Source organism: Equus quagga, chromosome 2, assembly GCF_021613505.1.
Source record: "Equus quagga isolate Etosha38 chromosome 2, UCLA_HA_Equagga_1.0, whole genome shotgun sequence".
Lineage (NCBI taxonomy): Eukaryota > Metazoa > Chordata > Mammalia > Perissodactyla > Equidae > Equus > Equus quagga.
In genome coordinates this window covers 128,048,064-128,066,572 of record NC_060268.1, presented here as the reverse complement: position 1 = coordinate 128,066,572, position 18,509 = coordinate 128,048,064, and the positions used below count along the sequence as shown (strand labels likewise).

Below are 18,509 nucleotides of genomic sequence, written 5' to 3'. Positions count from 1 at the left end.
TAATGCAGACACCTTCCCTGCACTGTTGAGCACTTTAGCTCTGCACTCCTCGTAGACTTGCTCTGGCTGTGGGGCTAATTAGGGCTAATTAACTCTCCTCTCACCTGTAGGAGAGAGAACCAGAAGCGTCCCTTGTCCCACCTAAAGCCCACCTTTAAGAATTTCTGGGCCCACCCAGGGGAGAGAGCAAAAGCCAGAACTGCCATTTGGGCTGCATTTTCCAAGCCTGTCTCCTAATACCTGGCTAACAGACTTCCCAGTCCTTTCAACAGGTCTGCTGCTGGTTCCCATGGATGCTCTTGAAATCCTGCCCACCAGCCTCAGGGCTCTCATCTGTCTTTCCCAGTAAACCGTGTGACAAACAGGATCCCGTTATCCTTGCTGCTGTAACTGTTGGACTTTTAATATTTATCTCTATTAATTTTATTCTGAATGCACATGAGATGTACTAGATCAGAGAGATTAGTTTTTACTTACACAATAATAAAAATATGTAAATAATTATAACTGCATCAGCACCCCTTGTCCTGGTCCTTACCCCTGGGGTGATGTGATGGAAGCCAGATGGAAAAATCTTCAGCATGGACAGTCAGACCCTCCATAGGTGAGGGATGGAGAAAAATGAATTTTCTTTGCTTATATACAGGAGAAAGGGGCAACTGCTTCCTTCCCCTTTCACCGAAGGAGGGGGAAAAACCTTTGTTGCTTAGAGACAGGATGAAAAGAATCCTGGGTTCTCCCTCTAACATTTTGGAATATAAATACATCTCTGCAGGAGCCAGAGCAGCCCTAGTATCTCCAGCTCTGACCTAGAGCTGTCTTCAAAGACTTGGGCCTAATTTTCCCTTGAAATGCAAACACACCTTCAGAGTTAGGTCAGTCTCTTTAGAGTTCTCTCACTATATGGTTGTAAATTAACTTGGCTAAGGATCCCAAGTTTTCAGCAACATTCATCCAGAAAGCCCCAACTCTTCAAAGCTTCTGCTCTCTTGCTAATGATTTACTCTTTTGGGCCACGTTGAGAGCAGGACGGATGCATGACTCCCAGGACCCAGTGGTCTGTGCCGCTCTAGGCAATTCCACAGGAACTGGCTTTGCTCTCTAAGCTGAGTTTAGGCACCATGCGCTGGGCTGCCAGGCTAAAGGGGGAGGTGGCAGTGGAAAGCTGAGGAGGTGGCTTGGACAAGTGGGTTGGTGAAGTGAGTAGGAGTTGAGACAACCTTTGGCATGTTGGCGGTGGGAGTGGTTTCTGTGTGATCCTTGGGAGAGGGTGTAATTCAGGAGTAAATGGAGAATGTCAGTCTGAGACTCCTAAAAAGAAGAGGGGACTAGAGTAGCAATAAGCTAGGAAGCAAGTGTGTTTAAAATATATGTTGGGGGGCCAGCCTGGTGACCTGGTGGTTAGGTTTGTGCACTCTGCTTCGGCGGCTGAGGGTTCGCAGGTTTGGATCCTGGGTGTGGACCTACACACTGCTCATCAAGCCATGCTGAGGCAGCATTCCACGTACAAAACAGAGGAAGATTGACAATGTTTAGCTTAGGGACAATCTTCCTCAAGCAAAAAGAGGAAGCTTAGGGCCGGCTCTGTGGCCGAGTGGTTAAGTTCGCGCCCTCTGCTGCGGCGGCCCAGGGTTTGGATCCTGGGCGTGGACATGGCACCGCTCATCAGGCCACGTTTAGGCGGCTTCCCACATCCCACAACTAGAAGGATGTGCGACTAAGATATACAACTATGTACAGGGGAGGATTTGGGGAGATAAAGCAGAAAAAAAAAAAAAAGAGGAAGCTTAGCAACAGATGTTAGTTCAGGGCCAATCTTCCTCACTGAAAAAAAAAAAAGATACATTCGAGCCCCTTTCTTGGGCTGAAACCCAAGAGAATGAGGAGGAGACAATGTGCATTTGTTTTGAGTGGAGTTTGGGAGCCAGGTCTGTGTGGAGGGCAAGGGGAGAGGTCAGACGACCTCTGCAGATGGACCCTGGTAGTTTCTACCTGGACACACTCGCAATATGATGTGCATAAACCTGCATTCCTTCTACCAGAATGTAATCTGAGAAAACGTTCTGGCTGCCTCGGGTCAAAGGTGCAGTAATGGACGGCTTCGAGTGCAGCAGGTGGTTGGCTCCTGGAAGCAGTGATCAGACGACCCTCACATGTAAAGATCAGAGCCACTGATATTGAGCAAGACCTACAGCCTCTTTTCAGATTTCTCAGGGTGGTGAACTTTACATTTCATTTCTAAGGCAATGACCGTGTGAAAATATGCACAAGTCCTTCTGAGGCGCAGTCGCATCTGCCCAGATGTAATATGAAGCCTTCTGTGCTGAAGAAAAGGGAATTCACAATCTTAAAATTGCAGAGTTTGTCTTTAAAGTTTCTGTCAGCCTAGAAGTGCTTCTCAGTAAATCTACATTTATGTGAATTGTATCCCTGGAGTGGCTTTTATCTTTTAAAAGTTAATATTTCAGGAAGCCAGAAGAGTCTGTAATCAACTTGAAAGCAGCCGGAGCACGGCAGACAGTCTGGGAGGAGAGAAAGAGACCATTGATGCAGAAACTCAGTGATGCTTTCCAGACTGGGGAAGATTGGTTCAGAGGTGGGAGCGAGGGCGGCTGACTGGGCAGAGCAGCCCTTCTGAGAGGGCACGGGGAGCACCTGTGGGCGTGCACCAGCCTCCCTGGGTTCCGGGGCACGTCCTGTTCGTTATTTTGGGTCACCCAACCCCCCCCCCCTTCAGTAGGAGAGGAGTTGGCAAGGCTGCAGTTTTTGTGATGCTTTTTGGTAAAGTGTATGTGTGTGTCTGTATAGTCTAGAGTAAAAGGCAGCATGATGTGTGTTTATCTCATGATGCAAAGTAGAGTCCTCTCCCAGTTTCCGTCCTCACTGGAGCAGGCGGCCTCTGCTGGGCTAATCCACCACCATGCAGACCCAGCTGGAGAGACCTGGGGCCCAGGTGGATCCAGGCTCTTTCAGGACCGAAGGCAACTTTCTTCAACAAAAGGCAGGGATTATCCACCCCTGAAATAGGAGTGGGGTTATTCATTATTTGCCTCTTTAAATCCTGAGTTAATCTTACGTTGATGTTAACGGTGATACTGACTTATTGGCTCCATTTCACAGGCCTTCCTTTCAGGACAGATTGAAAGGCATCCCATTCTCAGGGCTGTAACTGTAGATCCCCATTTTGAGAGCGGGCTGTACAGCTGTGACTGTTCTTATCTTCCCCTATGTGATTTCTACATGCAATAAGAAATCCTCCTCATTCATGGGAGAGTGCCTATTGTAATTTTTTTAGTACAGATTTCCCCAAGCAGTTAAACATTAGCAATACTAGCTAAAGCTTCTGCATCTTGTTCTTTTCCCAGCGTATCCCAGGCTGGAGATGACATGGGTAAAGCAGCAGGAACCCTGACACCTTTTCTGTAAATACCATCAGTGTGGCATTCTAGCTTCACAGCAGTTAAGGGGCTGAAATAAAAGCATCCAGCTGGTGTAAGATCCGGAAGATTTAATCAGGCCCTCAGCAAGACAAACATTTTACTCCCAGCAGAAAATATGAAGAGGAAATAAATGTCAAGTGCCCTTGACTAAGTATTTTGGTTAGAGATGTGTTTTGTGGCAGATTATAGAAAACCTTCCAAAAATGGCATGAAGAAATGAAGGGTAGATTTGTCTCATGACAAGAAGTTTGGAGGTTGGCAGCCTGGGGCCAGGCACAGTGGCTCAGCAAGGCTGTTGGACACCTGGGTTCGTTTGTTCTTTCTGCTTTGCCTTCCTTGGTGGTCTTTTGACATCATGCTTGTCACCTCATGGTCACAAGATGGCTGCATCCTCTTCATAAGATGAAGGAAGGCCTTTTTCCTTGTGAGGTCTCTTCTCCTGGCACTGGCAGCTGACTCCCTTTATTTTCTTGACCACAATGATGTCACATGTCCACTAGTTTTCAGTGAGTCTGGGAAATTGAGTATTATGCTTTCTTGCCTCCACACTAGAGGAAAGCAAGGAAAAAGGTGATTGGGAATGTGTGTTAAATGTGCCAACCTACAGTAGTTGTCACAAGGAGTCATGATAAAATATTACTGAATAGAATAGACCGCTGAGGTATGCCTCTCAGCAATGATGCAGGGCTAGCAGTAGGTTTTACCAACATAAATTGTTTTCTCCCAGATGGAGAGAAGATCATGGGCAGGACTAGTGTCGGGATTTGGGAAAAGAAAAGTCAGGATTGGCTGCGGAATCTGTCCATGTGCAGAATCAGTGCCCTACAAGTACTAATACTGACATGAACAAGGGATGGTCAAGTTTAATATCCCTAATTTGGGAAGAAAAGTTAGAGTGCTGATATCAATAGAAGAACTGAGGTGTGTCAAATCCTATTCCAGGTACTTCTGGATGTTTTCCCGCAATAACCTTTGAGCTCGACACTGTTATTTGTCTTGAATGGTTGAGGTCACTAATGAATACTCAAAGAGGCCACACAGTCCAGTCAGTGGACATGGAGGATTTGAGCCTGACCAACTCCAGGGCTCCTTTTATCATCCCACGTTGCCTTAGATACTCCAAGGCCCCACAGGGACAAGCCTGGCTTTTCTTCCTCATGATAGTCCTGCCCAGGCATCCACAAACTTCTGCAATTGGCATTCAGGAGAGGGGCCCAGGAATGCTAAGTCCCAGGCCTACCAATTACAGCTCTCACTTTGAGTTATGATTGCCTCCAACCACCACTCTTCCACTAGAATAGGAGCCCCTCGAGGGCAAGGACTGTGTCCTGTTCACCGTTGTATCCCCAGTAAGTGGCATATAGTAGGTACTCAATAAATATTTGCTGGATAAGGAATGCTTGAAGGACTGTGCTATTATAATATCAATGTACCGTGAGTGCCCAAGGCTAAACTGTGGTAGCCACTCGTTAAGTGTTTCTTAAGTGTTCTGTGTAGGAAGGAGAATATATCTTCAGCTGATGGGATCAGAGAACAGTTCATGGCATTTGAGCCAGTCTTCGTGACAGGACTTCATGACAGGAAACACTGAGGTGTGGGAATAAGTGCTTTCGGTGGAGGAAACGGACAAGGTCACAGCAATGAGAAAGTAGACTATTCAAGGAGAGGCCAGGTGTTTTTTTTTAAAGATTGGCACCTGAGCTAACAACTGTTGCCAATCTTTTTTTTTTTCTGCTTTTTCTCCCCAAATCCTCCAAGTACATAGCTGTATATTTTAGGTGTGGGTCCTTCTAGTTGTGGCATGTGGGACGCCGCCTCAACGTGGCCTAATGAGCAGTGCCGTGTCCGCGCCCAGGATCCGAACCGGTGAAACCGTGAGCTGCCGAAGCGGAGCGCGCAAACTTAACCACTCGGCCACGGGGCCGTCCCAAGAAGAGGCCGGTTTGAATGGAGAGATGTCACAGCTGAAGGGTAATAATGGGTATTGGCAAAAAGAGATTGTTGCCAAATACGATTGAGGAACGTTGGCTTCAGTAAACTAGGTCGTCTGTCGCAGCTCTCAGAGCCTTTCACAAGGCCGCTGTGGCTCCAAGCAGCATTTCTCAAACCTTTGGCCTTGGGACCCTTTTCTTGCAGAGCATTTCGTGGAACGAATTTTCCACAGAACATGTTTTAGGAAATGCTGATCTAGCCCAGCCCTACACTTACAGACAAGGAAACTGAGACCCAGAGAAAAGCGGTGGCTTCCTCACTCGGAGCCACATAGCAGGATCTGGGTTAGTCCCAGGTTTGCCTGGAGGGCAGAGAAAGACTGTTCTCCTGCACAGCCACGGAGACGCAGGGCCGACCGGTTTACCACCTGTGCCTCTCCTCCGCTGTTCCTGCCCCTTTCATTCCTGCTGTGGTAGTCAGAATGCCCCCGAAGATGTCCACCTCCGGATCCCTGGAACCTAGGAATGTGTTCCCTTCCACGGCAGAAGGGACTGTGCAGATGTCATTAGGTTATAGGTTTGAGCCAGATTATCCTGGATTATCTGGGTAGGCCCATCTCATCACGTGAACTCTTCAAAACAGAGAGCTTTCTCTGGCTGGAAGCAGACACACAGCAACAGGAGAGCAAGTCAGAGAGAATTGAAGTGTGAAGAAGACTTGGTGCTGTGTTTGAGGATGGAGGGGGCAGCGTGACAGGAAATGCAGGTGGCTTTAAGTTGCTGAGGACAGGCTCCCATCTGACAACCATCAAGAGAATGGGGACCTCAGTCCTCAGTCCTACGAACACAAGGAACTGAATTCTGCCAAAAACCTGAATGAGCATGGAAGCAGATTTCTCCGCAGAGCCTCCGGTCACAGCCAGACTGCGAGACCCGGCAGAGTAACCCACCGGACTTCTGACCTGTAGACTGTGGGATAAGAAATCTGTGTTATTTTAAGCCATTAAGCTTATGGTAATTTATTTTGACAGCCTTAGCAAACTAACACACCTGGATAAAGTCGTTAACGTATCCAAAGTGGAAGTTTTGGGGCTGGAGGGCTTTGGGGCTGAGTGTGAATGAATTTTAGTGTTTTTAAAAAATCAGCTGATTTGAGTCATTCGCATCCTTCCCTCCCAGCCAGGTGTCCCTGCCTCTCTACCCGAAGTGAGGGTGGTGGTCGTGGGGGAAGGATGCCAGAGGCTGGAGGGGCTCCCTGAAGCAGAGCCATCTCTGTGTCTTTTCCACATATCCACGTGTCTGACAACCAAATCGTGGGGTCCCGTCATAAATGGCCCAAGGCCTCTCCCCCTCAACTGATAGTCGACATTAGTGGACGTATTGCTTGAAAAGAAAAGGCTGCTGATTTACTAATCCTGACAGGTTGAAGTGTGGTTATTAAAGAAGGTAGCTAAGGGTTCCTGCTGTTTAACAGCCCAGCCTTCTGAGGGAAGCCTTTAGCTTTTCAACAGAGGGCATTCCCAGAAGGGAAGCCGTCTGTCCAGGAGTCCAAAATAAACACACTGTGCTTGAGAAGGGATTTCAGCCTCCGTGGCAGATAACCGACGACCCTTAGATCTACAGCCGGTTTCTGAGTCTTGGTACTCTTTTGTTTCTAAATGCGGAGGAAAGTGTTTGCATTCTTTTATTTTATTAAAATAAAAGGGAGGCATGGAGAGGGGCTTGGTTTTGCTGGCCTGAAACCTTTCTTCTTTTTGTTCCCATTTTGTTTGCTTTTCTGAACCTATTTAAAATTATAGCACAATAGATCTAATTATTTAAAGCCATGGAAATTTTTGCACAGCCTCTTATCTCTGATAAGATGCACTTTGTTACAAGATGCTTTCATCTTTTAAAAAGTTCCAGATTAATTTTAATGTTAAAGAAACTTGGAAATTCTGTATTGGGTGAAAGTGTGGTTTAAAATCAGGGAAGCTTCTTGGGTTACTTAGAACAAAACATCCTTTTTGATTAAACATGAGTGTATCTGCAGGCTGTTTCATTCAGGCTCTATTGTCATCTCTAATGCACGCAGATGATACCTTTCCCACAGTGATTCAATACAGGTGCCCAGAAAGACGGTCTCGGATTTCATGTGTCCGGGTAATTAGCTGAGTTTGAGCGGCTCAGTTAAACCGTTTGAAGGTCAATAATGCATGAATTTCTGGCAGACTGCCCAGCACAGAGTCCGTAAACACACTTGTATAGGGACTAAACATTTTTATAGTGGAGAAAATTTTGTTTTGAATGTGAAATAAGTAATGTAAGGATTAGTTTTGCCTAGAATTTTATTGCAAATTCACATTTTAGTATGACACAACAAAGTTCTCATGTGGATGCTTTCCAGATTTCCAAAGAAATCTTTCCTCTGTTTTGCATATTTGGTAGCACAGTCTCTTATGGTCCTTAAAATCAAATGCGACGCCCTGAATTCAAATGTCAGAATTTAGATTCCATGAGGGGGTCCTCTTGGAATTTGTTTAGATGCCTTAAAAATATAAATGAAAATACTGCATGATAGTGATTTTGTTTCTGCCTTTCTCACCTGGACACCTGAGGTCACGTGCTTTCTTGCATCTGGCTGTTTCCTCTAAAATGGTTGTGATACCAAACCTCACCTTAAACTAATTGATAATCACCTTCAAGACGTGGAGTGAATACATCATTTGAACTCAGGGGTTGCTGCCCTTGCCTCAGATCTTCACTAGGTTCCGGGACTGATCACTGTCACACCTCTGTTGGCCTGTGCTCCCCACACCCACCAGCCCTGGGGAAGATAACCTTGCTGGACAGGCCACTGTGCTGACACCAGCGCTCCCATTTATGACAGTGCAAAGTTTAGGCTTGCTTTAATTTTCCTAAAGCTTCCAGCTGATGCTCTGTAACTGGCAGATTTAGGAGTTCAGTGGCCCTGGTCGAAGATTTCTCCGCAGTCTCAGGGAGGGTTTGCTTGGTCTACCCCAGCTACCTTCTCTAGGCCTGGTGAAAGGCAATCTTGCTGTATCCATATTTGTCATGAAGGTCCCTTTTACTATTTTGCAATGGGGCATGAGTATTCACGACTCATGAATTGGCCAGGAAATGTCTCTTTCAGCCGCTTTTCTTCGCTGATAGAAAACAGCCAGGATAGGGTATTATTCTAGAGGCCTTCCACTTGAGGCATATGGAGGAGGCCTTTGTGCCCTGACATAAGGAAACCACACCTTTTCCTCAGAATTTTGATGAGGTCTTTGATTGCACCGGGTTATTGTTGAGCTATTGTCACCAACTCCAGGAGCAAAGCCACACTTTTCCAGGGTTCTGCTCCTATTGGCCAGGGGCCTTCTAGGCCACTGTCATTAGGCACCAGGGGGCCGGCATTGATTGCCTGGGTTATGTGAATTTATGTCCCTCACACAGGAGGCTGATTGTAGTCACATTTTAGGATCCCAAGCTATAAGGGGCCTGCCCTGGACTTTACTGAATGTCATCAGCTTTTTTTTTTCCTTCTGCTTTTTCTCCCTAAATCCCCCCAGTCCATAGTTGTATATTTTAGTTGTGGGTCCTTCTAGTTGTGGCGTGTGGGACACCGCCTCAGCATGGCTTGATGAGTAGTGCTATGTCCATGTCCAGGATCTGAACTGGCGAAACCCTGGGTTGCCAAAGCAGAGCACGCGAACTTAACCACTTGGCTGGGGAGCCGGCCCCTGTCATCAGCTTTTTTTTTTTTTTTTTTTTTTGAGGAAGATTAGCCCTGAGCTAACTACTGCCAGTCCTCCTCTTTTTGCTGAGAAAGACTGGCCCTGAGCTAACATCCATGCCCATCCTCCTCTACTTTATATGTGGGACGCCTACCACAGTATGGTTTTTTGCCAAGTGGTACCATGTCCGCATGTGGGATCTGAACCGGTGAACCCTGTGCTGCCGAGAAGCAGAACATGCGAACATAACCGCTGTGCCACCAGGCTGGCCCTCATCAGCTTCTGATAGTTAAGAGCTTTACGTTTTCATTTGCTGATTGGGTGTCTACATGCTACATACATTTGCCTTCCACTATTTTTTCCTCCCAAAAAGGTGGACTTTCAAAGAAAAATTGTTTTAAAACTCATCGCAATTTGCCTCATCATAGCTTGGAAATTAAAAAAAAATTATATACCAAAATATTTTTAACTTTGGAAACACAGCAAGGTATCAATAAATTAACAAAAATGTCCTTTGCGAAAAGGTGGCGTTAAATGTAGCAGCCCCAAATCTATATGGTTCTCCTTTGTTGGTATTTTTTGTGAAACCGGTCTTTCAGCCTAAACACTTTTCTCATTTCCCCAGCACCAAGAGTACAAGACTCTAAACAGAGAGCACATTGTTGTGAGCTGTTTACTCTGCCCCACAGCCTCTCCTAGCCTTCTCATCTCCGCTCCAGCTCAAGGGTCAGACAGAGGTCCACAGCAGGCTTGGACTTAAGGGTGCTCTTCCGTTACTCCATAGTGGTTGAGGATAAAGCCAAAAAGCTAGCCTTCTTTTATTGGGAAGTCTGGTTACATCTGTAAGTGGGATCTTTAACAGAGAAAGTTAATTTTTGTATTTTAACTATTCCAAAAACCCAAGAAATGCAGAAGTAACTGAAACAATCTGTGGCTGTAGCTTAAAAATGATTCCCCCCTCTGTCACAAATGTTCCCGTCAGGGTTTACTCTGCTTTTCTGCACAAAAATCTCCTGATGATTTACGCACCTGAAGACGTGTCTTAGCAACGGCTGTGAAGGAGACACATTGAGAACCTTTCTCTAGGCTTTGTCTAGAGGAAGCTCCAAAGCAGAGGTTAAATGCAATTTAACATGTTCTCTAAAATGCAGCTGACATATAGTTGTATTACTTTTAAGGAGAAAAAAGGGCAATTTGTCTTTCTAGCTGATAGATTTGTTTACTCTTTTAAAATCACATCTCACACCATGGTAGGAATTAATGAATAAAATTTCTAAGAATGTCTTTGGATCTGGAAGCAGTGTTAGGATTCTTTTTAAAAAGTTATTTGGAATTTTAAAAAAATGTGGGAAAAAAGTTGTTTCTCATACATTTCTGCTTGTTAACTAAAAGTAGTGCTTTCTGAAAATGTTTTTAACTTTTATTTTGAAATAATTATAGATATTGTTAACCTAAAAATAAAGAGCTAAATGAGAGGCAGAGAAGCATTTATTTTGGGATGAAAGAATTGCAGTTTAGGGAGCACAGATTCAGGTAGAAACCCAAATAGTGTCCTGATTACAGGAGAGGGGCTCAGGGTTTTTATGGGGGAAAGAGAGGAAGATGAAGTTGTATTAAAGAAAAGTCCACTGGTGCTAGATGAGTTAAGGCTAGATTTGTCCTTTGTTGATTGGCTAGTGATTCAGTCATCAGCTAAAGTCCAATTTCATCAGTCCTCACAAACAGGAGATTCTTGTCCTTATTGACTTCTTGGAATGTTGGTGGTTTGGTCCAGTTTGGAAGAAAACAAGATGTGCAAGACAATTCCTCTGAAATGGCTGCTCCAGCTCTGTTTTAATATGGCTCCACTCATGTCATCTTTCACATTTTTCCCTTTTGATCAATATCTTTCCAAAAGCATTGCTGATCAAATACTGGGAAGCATTGCTGATCAACTGTTGGAAAACATTGCTCGTCAGCCATCAAAGCATCATTGGTCCCTCATCTCCAGGAAGGTTCATTCCTGGTAGTCATGTCCCACCCAGGAGGGAACGTGGTTTCCTTAGGAGCTTTTAGACCATGGTTGAGCAACAAGAGCGCAGAGCAGAATAAAGCTCTCCTTTCAAGTCTTTTTAAGGATAAACATCTTCTGTCGTTCTGTGAAGTTTCATAAGCCTTACTAATCATTTCAAAGTCCTGAGTGTCCATTATTCGAGTGGTGTTTTTATAACATTGAGCTATACAGAGGAGACAAAGTTTTACAATGAGAATTACTATAATAACAAATGAAATGCTAAGTCCGAATTGAAGAATGGACCTGAATCAAGCAGCTAAAGAGATGAGGGCAGCCAGCTAAAAAGATCAAAGAAAGACTGGTTGTCAGTGGGCTCTTCATTTAACCATTTGGCTTGTGCCTGAATTCTGTTCTTACTCTAGCTTGCCAAAGGTGTTTACCCAAGCAAAACAAGAAGTATTTACAACAGTTACAAATGTTCTCTCTTAAGTCTCTGGAGGTTTGATTAGTTAGGTGAGAAGTTCTAGACACATAGCACAAGGAATTGGGGAGGAATGGTAGACAGATTGGTAATTAAATGCACTAAAGGATTCTCTAGATTCATGTACAGAATGAGGCTACTGATGACAAATTCAATAGTCAGAAAGATTTTCCCCTTTTTTAATAGATTGGGAGATGCCAATAAGAGTATTATCTTTCTAAGAAAGAGAGGGAGAAAATAAGGTGAGAAGCAACAGTGATTACAAAGTATAGACCTGGTCCAGCCATCTTGGGAAAGCTGTCTGCCTCTAATGTCGGCTGCTTTTCTTCCTCGTCAATTAGATTTGGAGGTCTCCAGCATTTATACAGGAGCAGATCTCAGGTGGAGCCTTCATTAGCTGTGAGATGTGTCTCCAAGGTTCAATGCCTTCTAGTTCTGCAGGAGTGCCAGTGGTCAGGAGCACTTGGTAAAGTCCTTTCCTATGGGGCTCTAGGGCTGTCTTCCTCTGATGATGCTTCCAGAATACCCAGTCACTAGGCTCTAGACTGTGCCCAACAGGATCCTTCAAATTGGGATCCAGGAAAGCTTCTTTAACCTGTTGATGATAGGCTTGAGCATAAGACATTAGAGAGCTGGTTATACTAGCATAAGACAACAAGGAATCAGTAGAAGTTTGCATACCAATAGACATTGATCTGCAGGTGACTTATGAGTGAATTTATGTTTTCCAAAAGGGGGTACCGTGAACAGTCAATGGGAGTCCAGTCTACAGGTAGATAATGAAATCTCAAAGGCAGTTAGTGGAACTGGTGTCTAATATCTACAGAGGTGCAAACATAATTCTTCTCTCTACAGTTACCCTCATTTTTTTTAACCAAAGATAATCACAGTAAAACTAATTTGTTTGTATTAAAACTTGGCCTGATTATTTATATAAATGAAAATAAGAATATTCACTCAGTTTCTGAATTCTGCAGGGATCAGGTAGGGAGAAAAAGTAAATGTTCCTTCTTTGTTCACAAAGGTATATCTTACCAAATTGTTGATAGCCTAAGAGAAAATATTACTTTAAGTTTGGAAAAACAAAACATTAGCATCCTCCTCAGTTCATGTAGTCCAACGTAATTAATATTTATTCTTGATCTTTTGTTAGCAGTTTTATGAAGCCATCAGTCTCTCTGTTAGAGTTCTGTAATTTCTTACCTAGTTCAGTTTTATGATCTGAAAGTTTATCAGAAACCTGTGTTCTGGAGTAAGTGTCACAGTCCTTTCCATGAATCTCCCTGAAGATGAAACATTTTTGCAAAGGGATCATTAAACCGTAACTATCCATAAATGACAAAAGACTTAACATTATAATGCAATTGACAAACTTGGTTATTTTTATGACATACACATTTTGTTTTTAAGATTTTATTTTTTTCCGCCTTTTTCTCCCCAAAGCCCCCCAGTACACAGTTGTATACTCTTAGTTGTGGGTCCTTCTAGCTGTGGCATGTGGGATGCCGCCTCAGCATGGCCTGATGAGCGGTGCCACGTCTGCGCCCAGGATCCGAACCGGCGAGACCCTGGGCCTTCGCGGCAGAGCGTGTGAACTTAACCACTCGGCCATGGGGCCGGCCCCTATGACATACACATTTTAAGATAGTAACTAGACTTACAAGTGATAATATTATACCAGGACATAGGAGAATTTTTAAAATTTCGTATAATTTCTAGAACATTGATATTAATAATATTCACCCACACAATATAACCCAGGAAGGTTTATCATCACTTATTTGACAAAGCTTCCCATGTAATTTAACATATCAGATAAGCCTAATTTGTTTAATATCCTTCTTTTTTTTGAAAAGTTTTTTGGTGAGGAACATTGGCCCTGAGCTAAACACGCCCAGGATCCAAACTGGTGAACCCCAGGCCACCGGAGTGGAGCACATGAACTTAACCGTTTGGCTGTGGGGCTGGCTCCTAATATCTTTCTTTTTATAAGGAGAGAGAACAAATCTTTTGAGATGTTTCAGGGATCCTCTGAAAAATCCCAAAGTTAGCAAGAAGTCAAAAAGACTTTATTTAGAATCTGATTTTGGGAAGTTCATAAAAAATATCAAAATGTTTTAAAACACTTGGTCAAATAGGATCATAGTTCACTGTGAAACAATGTCTAGTTATCCTTTTAACCATGGTGAGAATTAAAGACTTTCAGGCAAATTCAGGAAGTTACATGGTTGTAAGAAAAAACTTAGCTCTTGTAATTAAAGATCTGATCAAAACAATACAGGAAATTATTTTGATAAAACATAATATCCCTCCATTTAGGTAGGCCACTCAAAGGTAAAGAAAAAACTTTCATAATCTCTTTATCAAGAGCAGACTAAAAGCCCAAGAAAACCTTACAATTTTAATAGAAAACCAAATTCTAATTTTGCTCCAGCTTACTTTTGATGTTAAAACTAGTTTACTTAATTAAATTTGTTCCAGTCTTAGCCACAAAACTCTTTTCTCAGGGTTCCTCTTCCACAAACCTCCCATAACTTTCTTTTTTACATTCAGAATTTGTCCTTTCTTCTTTTCCACAACTTTTTACTTTAGAACAAATTTACTTTTTTAACAAAAATATTTCCATTTCTTTTGCCCCTCCTTTTTTTGTTTTACTGAAAACACATTTTCTCATAGCATAACTTTTTTTAACATAGTACAAGACATATTTACTAATAGATCTAAACATCTTTTAGTTTTTCTGTAATAAGAAGCCAATAGGGGCCAGCCCCATGGCCAAGTGGTTAAGTTCATGCACTCCACTTCAGCGACCTAGGGTTTCCCCAGTTCAGATCCTGGGTGCAGACATGGCACTGCTCATTAGGCCATGCTGAGGCGGCATCCCACATGGCACAACCAGAGGCACGCACAACTAGAGTATACAACTATGTACTGGGGGGCTTTGGGGAGAAGAAAAAGAAAAAGAAAAAAAAAGGAGATTGGCAATACAAGTTAGCTCAGGTGCCAGTCTTTAAAAAAAAAAGCCAATAATGCTTAATATTTTATCTCATCTGGAAATGATCTAGGAATTTAGTGAATTTCCCATCATTTAATTTAACTTAGCAAAACTCTAAATTTCAAGTTGCCAAAACGTTTTGAAGTTATTTTTAAGTATACATACCACAAACCATAATTATTGCAATTAAAAATTTTTATTGCATTAACATCTATATAATTCATTTGTTCTTGACAATCATACTTAGATTATTTATGAAATTCTCATGAGACATTAAAGCAGTTAGCCATCGTCTTATTTTTTTCTTGCTGGCAAATTCTGTAACAGATAACATGAGCTTGTTTGACTAATAACCCAGGTAGAATAAAAGTTGCATGTTTTCATTATATCCAATATTGATAACTCTGAAGATGTGACTATTTTAATAAAACTGACAAACTTAAATTAGCTTTAATATTGAATATTTTCCTGGATCACGTGATCCTGAAATTCATTTGCATTAGTTTCTTTTTTTTTTTTTTGTCTTGAGGAAGATTGTTGCTGAGCTAACATCTGTGGCAGTCTTCCTCTATTTGTGTATGTGGGATACCACCATGGCCTGGCTTGATGAGCGCTGCATAGGTCTGCACCTGGGACCCGAACTCGTGAACCCCGGGCCGCAGAAGCAGAGCATGTGAACTTAACCATTATGCCACTGGGCCAGCCCCTGGATTAATTTCTGTTATATATATTTTTTTTAAAAATTTTTTTTAAAGATTTTATTTTTTTCCTTTTTCTCCCCAAAGCCCCCCAGTACATAGTTGTATATTCTTCGTTGTGGGTCCTTCTCGTTGTGGCATGTGGGATGCTGCCTCAGCGTGGTTTGATGAGCAGTGCCATGTCCGTGCCCAGGATTCGAACCAACGAAACACTGGGCCGCCTGCAGCAGAGTGCAGGAACTTAACCACTCGGCCACGGGGCTGGGCCCCTCAGTTATATTTTTGAGAGTATACTCAATTTATATAGTGCTTATTTGTTTTTAAGCCAATTAAGTAGAGCTCTCTACAAATTAAATTTGATAATACCATCCAGAGGTAGAAAAATATCACACATTTATAACATATGTATATATAGACACACGTACATAGAGACACCATAGCTATTGTTTTAAAATTGCTGTAAATCAGGTACAGTAATCCAAAGCTCACTAGTTATAAAAGTATAGTTGGATCCAAATTTTGTTTCTGGCAGATGGAATAAATTAAGATTACCTGTTTAGGTGGCTAAAACTTTTTTTTTTCCAACTAATATTTGTGGAGGAGACTTTAAAGATGCTCAATTTTGGGCAAGGGCGCATCTATAGCCGTTTGCCTCTCTGTCCCCCTTCAGTCTTGTGAATTGGGGTTGGTCTAAGTAAGAGTTTCTAGAGAGGCTACAGGCCTTTTGAGATAAATGTAGGAGGTGTTGGAATTGGTGAGAGGGAATGGGTAGAATCTGAATTGCTCTAGAGCTGCATTTCCAGTTTTGCAAATATTTGTAAGATAAGGACAGTTGCTCTCAATTCCTCAGAAATTGGGTTGTAGCTTAAATGACATCATAGGTTGATCTGCCTGTCCAACTACATCATCGCCAATTTGCTTCTCTCCCTCTTGAGTATACAGTTTATTTTGGCCTAGGCAAGAAGGCCTATAAAAAATTCCTATCAGGTTCTGAATATCAGATTTTAATTTGGCCAATTTTTGACCATAGAGCTACAAAAAAATAAATCCTTCTAAATATCTTACCAGTTTTCAGCTGGGGTCAAACAGTAAATATTTCTGGCAATATTAAACAACTCTAAAATTTTTAATTTTAGTTTCCCCTTGGCTGTTTAAGCATTTTATCAGAAAAAAATCTCAAGAGTTTCATTAACTCTGGAAGGGGCCCATATGGAGACTTCCTCTGAAGGTAGATATGGGGGTGTCTGTAAAGTTGTTAACTTGATGGACTTTCCCCCCAGGAAGATTAGCCCTGAGCTAACATCTGCCAATCCTCCTCTTTTTGCTGAGGAAGACTGGCCCTGAGCTAACATCCATGCCCGTCTTCCTCTACTTTATATGTGGGATGCCTACCACAGCATAGCTTTTACCAAGCGATGCCGTGTCTGCACCTGGGATCCAAACCTGTGCACCCCGGGTCCCCGAGAAGTGGAACATGCAAACTTAACCACTGCACCACTGGGCTGCCCACTGGACTTTTAATTACAGTTATGTAGTCTTTTCTTTCAGGTACCTCTTATATTTTTAATTTTTCATGATGAAAATACTGGATTAGGAGTCAAAAGACTTATTTCTGTTACTTCATTTGCATTTAGACCTTGGGACAATTACTTGAGCTTTCTATGGCTTTTTTTTTTAAAGATGGCACCTGAGCTAATAACTGTTGCCAATCTTTTTTTTCCTGCTTTTTCTTCCCAAATCTCCCCAGTAGATAGTTGTATATTTTAGTTGTGGATCCTTCTAGTTGTGGTGTGTGAGATGCCACCTCAGCATGGCCTGACGAGTGGTGCTGTGTCCGCGCCCAGGATTTGAACTGGTGAAATCCTGTGCTGCCAAAGCGCAGCGCGCGAACTTAACCACTCGGTCACGGGGCCAGCCCCTCTATGGCTTTATATATTTTAAATAAAGAAATAATTCCATCCTTGCCTGTCTCTTATAGCTAATGTGAAAAAAATGCTTTGAAAGATGTTAATTGCCATACAAGCATTGTCTGACCTGAACTCTGAGAGCACTTTGTGCCTTTCATATGGAGACTTACTATCTCTTGCTTGTAAAGTAGTGACAAATACTACAAACTTCTTAAAAGTAGGGACCACAAGGTAAACCTTTTTCTTCCATAGTTTCTATCACTGTGCATGTCATGTTAACAGATTCTGAATAAAGACTGAGGAGAGAATAGCAATTCCACCTGCTATTCAGTCTTTATAACTATCCTCGATTCACTAATTCCAAATATTTTATACTACATCAAATTTATCACCTTTCCTGTTTTTTTTTTAATCTCCACTTTAGGTGATGTCTTTCCAGTGCAAATGAATCCAGTCGCTCAGTCTCAGTTTGTACCTCTGGCTGAAGTTCTTTGCTGTGTTATATCTGATATGAACGCCGCTCAGATTGTAGTAACGCAAGAATCACTGGTGGAGCATTTGATGAAACATTACCCAGGTAGAGTATTTGCTCTATTCATTGCATGTGTTTGGTTTCTGTTTACAAATTATCTTAAACATATAATCAACTGGGTGATATCCAATTTTTTTTCTATTATAGAACTATATCTTAGAGCCATGCCAGGCAAAGGCCTACATCAACAAACTTGATAAGGGTATTTCTTTTACTTTCCAAATGACCTTTTTTTTTTTTTTTTTAAAGATTTTTATTATTTCCTTTTTTTTTCTCCCCAAAGCCCCCCGGTACATAGTTGTGTATTCTTCGTTGTGGGTCCTTCTAGTTGTGGTATGTGGGACGCTGCCTCACCGTGGTCTGATGAGCAGTGCCATGTCCGCGCCCAGGATTCGAACCAACGAAACACTGGGCCGCCTGCAGCGGAGCACGCGAACTTAAGCGCTCGGCCACGGGGCCAGCCCCAAATGACCTTTTTAAAAATAATACTTATGGCAATAAATAAATCAGACTCTGTAGAAGGGGGTGCAAAGCCAAAAAGGAAATGTTCGTCTTCTCCCCCCGCCTCCTATTCTTCATTGCCACTTCCCCGAGATGACACCTTCTGTTTTTTATAGCTTCTTATGTATACTTTCATAAATTGTATTTGAGTATATGTATCCTTTTTTATAACATAAGTTTGATCATTCTATACATTCTCTCCACCTTTCCCTTTTTAACTTAAAAACATATTGGAGGGGCCGGCCTGGTGGCGCAGTGGTTAAGTGCGCACATTCCACTTCGGCATGCACATTCCACTTTGGTGGCCTGAGG

General features: G+C 42.6%; 1 protein-coding gene across 3 annotated transcripts in view; it reads left to right on the top strand.

Annotated features, from left to right (window-relative positions):
- STOX1 (storkhead box 1) overlaps positions 1 to 18,509 on the top strand; it is a 53,887-nt gene that overhangs the window by 26,186 nt on the left and 9,192 nt on the right. For all 3 annotated transcript variants that reach the window (XM_046650712.1, XM_046650719.1, XM_046650707.1), the window contains one exon: positions 17,589 to 17,741. In XM_046650712.1, coding sequence (XP_046506668.1) covers positions 17,589 to 17,741 — 153 coding nt within the window. The remainder of the gene's footprint in view (positions 1 to 17,588; positions 17,742 to 18,509) is intronic.